At 33.7% G+C, this 6,000-nt stretch overlaps 1 protein-coding gene across 1 annotated transcript; it reads right to left on the minus strand.

The window, feature by feature from the left end:
* Positions 1-35: 35 nt before the first annotated feature.
* LOC126667961 (two-component response regulator ARR12) lies at positions 36-5,037 on the minus strand. Its single transcript, XM_050361115.2, has 6 exons — positions 4,551-5,037; positions 3,798-3,950; positions 3,137-3,511; positions 2,788-2,864; positions 1,501-2,700; positions 36-317 (listed from the first exon to the last, which is right to left on the minus strand). The coding sequence occupies exons 1-6, from the start codon at positions 4,678-4,680 to the stop codon at positions 246-248; spliced, it is 2,007 nt and encodes a 668-aa protein (XP_050217072.1). The 5' UTR covers positions 4,681-5,037; the 3' UTR covers positions 36-245.
* Between the last annotated feature and the right edge of the window lie 963 nt (positions 5,038-6,000).

A 6,000-nucleotide genomic window follows, 5' to 3' on the forward strand; every position in this document is an offset into this window, starting at 1 on the left:
AAATGCAAGATTTACTTTGGTGGGTACAAAATAAATAAAAAAAATAAGAACTTTCTACAAAATAAAGATGTTTCTGGAAAATTCTATAACAGAATTGTACTAATTGGTCAAATTAAGTAAGAGGAGTTTGCTCTGCTAAAAATAGAAACAATTTCTAAGAACATACAGTTAAGTTGTCTAGAGAAGAAAAGAAAATATAGTATCAATTACATGGGCTGGAAAAACATGTTGCAGATCAATCTTCTCTACATGCATGTCCTAAGAGAATAAGAATTACAGCCAAATTCTCCTTCTGCGAACGTCGCCTTATCTTGCTCCTGCGTTGCAAAATTCGAGTTAGCAGATGTCTTAAACAAAGCTGAAGAGCTTAATAAAAGTTTGTGTCTGACATTTCCAACTTTTGAAGTTTGTGCTGCTATTATTTGAGCATTGAATGAAAACCATGTCATTGATATATACAAAAAAGCAGAAATCAGACATATATAAGAAACTTGTAGTGAGTGGATGTCAATTCCAGAAGTCTCATACATCACTAGGGGCAACAAAGTATAGCAGAATTGAATGTATAAATCAAGTGCAGAGGGGTCGTGGTGAGGTGAAAACTCGTGGCCTGTGTTACAAGGAAACTTACAGAGTTCTATATTTCGACGTTTCATTTTTGTTTCTGGAGAAGCTTCTAAAACTCCGTATCTTTATTTATCCTATTATTGTAAAATTTACCATTTTTCCATTTACCATTTCAAGGTTTTCCATTTCCGTACGACATAGAGCTTTTTGCAATATTCCTCAGAATAAAAAGGTAGTACATAAGCAAATCATAACACCAGCTAGAATTGGGCAGAAGCAAATGCAATGCAGAAAGTGTTGCAGAAGTGTCTAACTCTAAGCCAATCAACTCGATCTGGTTTGGATGTTACAGGATTGTTCGATCTAGAATTAGATTTTCGCTTATCATCTCAGAAACGTTAACAAATCCTCATTTTTCTTAACTAAAAATACAAGGCCTACAAGCTATTCAACTCTCTCTTGCTCCCTCAAAATGGTGCGGTTCTAAAAGAACAGGATTAAGACAAAGAACTCGAACAATAATATTATACTGCCTGTGGCTGAAAAGTCCATGCAGGCTGTTGTTGCAAACAGCTTGTCAAAAGTCGGAAAAATATATGAAACAGAAAGAACTGTAAAAAGAAAAAAGTAAATTACATTATGTGAGATTTGAAGGAATCATTACTGATCATCCAATATCGTCACAAGAGCAATCTGGAAAGAAGCACTTTAAGTGCAATAACGTAGTAATTATGACTAACATACATTCACTCCTAATTTCTAACTATGATCCGAAATCCTTATAGAAAATGAAAGGACAATCACATTTAATGACACATAATTTTTGACCATTTATCTGGAGCTTAAAGCACGGAAACACTATGCCACAAGCATCTAAAGCGGAGGCTGAACCGAGAATATAAAGAAATGCACAGTATGGATTTAGTGATTTACCTGTTTCACCATCACACTCGCCAAATCTTCCAAGGAGCCAAAGTTATTAGAAAGATAACTGCCTTGTGGTTTCTGTTGGGCCAAGAAGTAGCCTTCATTTGACCTCATTGTCCCCATGGACAAATTTTCAACATCATTATGCTTCGTCAACGACGTATCAATAAAATTTGATTGCCTTGGTGAGTTGAAGCTCATGGATCTATGAAAAATTGTGTTATTTGCTTCTAAACTCTGGTCCATTGGATTCCCAGTACGATGAATAGGAAGTGCCGAGTTTATTGAGCTACATACAGCATTTGAGTGGTAACTGGCATCTTGCCTTTGGTCATCCCACCCATGTGTGGTATTATTAATTATTTGCCCCGCATTATTTCCAACTGAAGTCATTTGGTTATGTGAATCTAGCTTAGACTCCTGCAGATGAATCGGCAGAGTAGAAACAGAAGAGGCGTCAGGAGCATTATTCCCGGTATGCAAACCCATTGTTGACAATCTATCTCTGATGTTACTAGAATGTAGAGTGGATTGTCTAAAGCAATTTGATTGCACCCTGTTTGATTGTACAGCATTTGACCAGTTGTCATTACATCTATCGGGATCTGGAAAATGAGAAGCAAATCCTGAATCTAATCGGGGTACAGTAAGAGAAGCCCCTGGAGTATTCCCTTCTAACATCAAGGGTTTGTTTGAAATGCCAAGAAAATGACTGTTCGAGCTTCCGACCATTATTTTCGTATCCGGGAAGCCATTAGAAACAGAAAATGCACTTGCATCATTAATATCAGTAGGCAATTCTCTGAGGTAGGTAATATCCTTGTTAGATTGTATTTGATCAAGTTCTAATGATGTCGGCATCCCTTGAAGTATATTTGCATCATTTCGAGGGAGTAGAACTGACTGGAAGTGGCTCTGACTATTAGTTAAATGACCTGTGCTTTGTGACTGACCCAATTGAATCACTCCAGGAGATGGAAGACCGCGCATACCGAGACTAGCAGGGGAGTTCAGCCTACCGAGAATTCCACTTGGTGGAAGAGATCGGAAAGCTGCATTGTGATACTGCCCTGTTCCAGCTATATTGTGGAATCCAAGCCCAGAACCCATTTGTAAAAAGGACGAATCTGAACTGCCTAAAGCTGCCACCATATTGGCTTGCTGATTTGCCACAGTGCTGATCCTTTTAAGGTAAAGCCTATATTTCTGCAGCAACATAATAATGCAGTTAGGTACCAGCATAAAATAGTATTACTTCTATTTTTAATTTAGACAGAAGAGGTATGTCAATGCCTGGAGATGGCTCGCGACATTTTCTCGTGTAAGCTTTTCAACATTCATCAAATCAAGAATCTTTTTGGGCACAGCTTCTGCATCAAACACAATAAAAAAATAAATATTTACGCTGATATCAATATGAAGGCTTCATCAACGAATAGAACCAAGCACACAAATTATTATTGAGAGCTAAACATTAATCGAAATTAAGTATGTAATGTTTATTAGATATTCGAAAAGAAATAAGGAAAGGCAAAAAAACGTTTGACTTCATGCGAGCAAACACTAAGTTGCGTATAATGCGCTGAGAAAGAAAATTCTAATATCTCAAACACTTGATTTCTAATATGAGTTGAAGGCTTACTGTCAATGCCCAACTGATTAACTGCTCCAACAAACTTGCGATGCAGCTCCACTGACCAAACAACTCGAGGTTTCTTTTGTGCTATAGGATCTTCATTTTCATTTTCATTCTCATCACGATCCTCGTCGTCATCTTCATTCTGATCCTTCCTTTTTTTATTAAGTTTCTGGTCAGCTGTAGTTTCACCACTTCCACGAGAAAACTTTTCTTGGTCATCAAAGTTACTCCGATCTTTGTTATCAGTTTTTTTTCTCCTAATCACATGTTGCCAGATGTTTCTCAACTCCTCCATCCGAACAGGCTTCAACAAATAATCACAAGCTCCATGAGTAATTCCCTTCATCACAAGCTTTGGATCACTATTTGCTGACAGCACTACAAACATTCCAACCACATGATCAAAATAAGAACCCGATGTAACAGTTACATGCAGCAAAAATGGTCATACAACTTAAAATAAGCACGGAAAGTTATGTTCGCACAAATCATAGAGCTAAACAGAAGCAATAGCTTACTCATAATAAAAACAGAAACACTGAACTTGTTAAAAAATATTATGAAGTCGAAAATGACACAACTAAAAACTTTCAAACATTTGTAGAATCTGTAGAACATTTTCAATCACCAAATTCAAGAAAGACCATATGTAGGTTTTGCTTACTTATGACAGGTAGGTCCATCTCAAGCCCCACGAGCTCCAGCAATTTAAAACCGTCCATATCCGGCATATGAACATCACTGATAACCAAGTCAAACCTGTTCTTGTTTTCTCTCAACATCTTCAGTGCTGATATTGCCTGGTTCGTCGTGGTAACTGAGAAATCCAGATTAAATAGCTTGTCAAAAATCCCCAAGCATGAGCCATTTAAATCAATGTCACACAAATAACTAAGAAAACAGAATCCATTGATCTAACATGCCAAATAAATCATGAGATATCGAAATTTAAGATGAGAGGAACGAATCTAACAAAATTTGCTTGCAGATAGTAAAAATGATCAAATCAGCTCAGCAGATCCAGCAGAATTAATAATTACAAAACAAGAAAACTGAAATCATAGAAAGCTAGAGAGAGATAGTAAATCTTCAAAAGTTCAATTATACATTCAATCACAATAATGAAGAATAAAATCTTTTAAAAGTTAAAGACATTATTAAGGGCCCATCAATCAGAATTCTGAAACAGAAAAAACATACATTTCAAAGAACAAAAATGAGAAAATTTACATAACAAGAGATACCAATCAAATTACCATTAGATTTCACTTACATAAAACAAAATCAAATTAAGAACTAAACCACCAAATGAAAATCTAATACAAAAATATCCAATCTAATCCAATTCAACCAACATCAAAATCTCAACTCAAAAACAAGTCAACGATTACAAGATTGAGTTCAGACAAGAACTAACCATGATACTGGCATCTACGAAGAACAGTCTCAAGCAACAAGAGACAAGTCGGGTCATCATCAACAGCCAAAACCCGCATACCAATTGGAAACTGGTCTTTATCTTCTCCAACACCTTGCTCCACAGTCATTTTATATTCAACCAAAAACTTTATTTTCCTGGTCAAAGATTGTATCTTTTTTGTGTTTTATTAGCTCCAAACTTAAATTTAAAGAGAGCCCAGGTACCAAAACGGATTAAAGCTAACAACTTTGAGAAAGATTTTAAAAAACTAAAATAAAATGCAAAGATTATAGTTTGTAGAGAGAGAAGTGAAATAAAACAGTTAAAATAGTTTGATTAGTGTTAAATGATATTAGTACAGCGCAGTGTTTAGAGGATTGGACGGTGATTGATTCCCATTAACAACTTATATTCTATCTGTACTGAATTTCTTCACCATTTTTGGTTGCTTTTGCGCGTACTTCTCACGCGATTTAGTTCTTCTCTTTGACTTTTACTTTGCATGGAAACAAATATTAGTTTCTGGTAATTTATTATTCTCATGGGATTTGTTTTTTGAACATGATTTCTCTGGGATTTTTCATTGTACTCTTTCTTTAAAAGAAAAAATTGTTTCTGGTTAAAATTTTATTCCCTCGTTCTCATTTTATTTACTTAGTTTCTATTATTAATAATTTTTTTATTTTAATGTTAATGAGTTTGCTGGTTAGATTGATGTGTATAATTAATAATTTGTTCAACTACTCCCTCCGTCCCACTTAAGAAGGGACATATCCCTTTTACACATAGATTAAGAAAATAATAATTACACTTGGTTTTTCTTATTTTACCCCTATTAATTATTGTCTTGTAGTTTGTGTGTAGAGTATTAGCTTTAATTAAAGAAAGAGAAAATGAGGGTATAAAAGAGAATTCCTTGTAAAATGGCACAAAAACCATGATTTGGCCTTCTTATGTGGGACAAAAAAAATTGAGATATGTCCCTTCTTAAACGGGACGGAGGGAATATATTACATTGTCAAAATAAAAATATAAAATATAAAATATTATTTATTACATTCAATGTAATATAAATATATGTGAGTGAATATAAAAAAATAAGAAATAAAATGAAACGGAAAAAATATATATTAAAAACATATTTTTTAAGTTATAAGTGAAAGACTAATATAATCATATTAAATTAAGAAATTTTCTTTTAGAAAACTAAATTTAAAAAATAATTATTAAATTATCAATTTTTTAAATAAATAAATGTTTGTTTATATGGATAATAAAAAAATGGAGGGAGGTTTATCACTTTTGATATTTTACTGAGTTTTTTGTTTCTTTTTTTTAGAGGGAGTTTTTTACTTCTTGGAAAGAAATATTATTTTACAAACATCTATATTAGTTTTAAATAATTAATAAAAAAATACATTTATGTAATCAATTATATAATCAGTTA

The sequence above is a fragment of the Mercurialis annua genome, linkage group LG2 (genome assembly GCF_937616625.2).
Source record: "Mercurialis annua linkage group LG2, ddMerAnnu1.2, whole genome shotgun sequence".
In the NCBI taxonomy this organism is placed as follows: domain Eukaryota; kingdom Viridiplantae; phylum Streptophyta; class Magnoliopsida; order Malpighiales; family Euphorbiaceae; genus Mercurialis; species Mercurialis annua.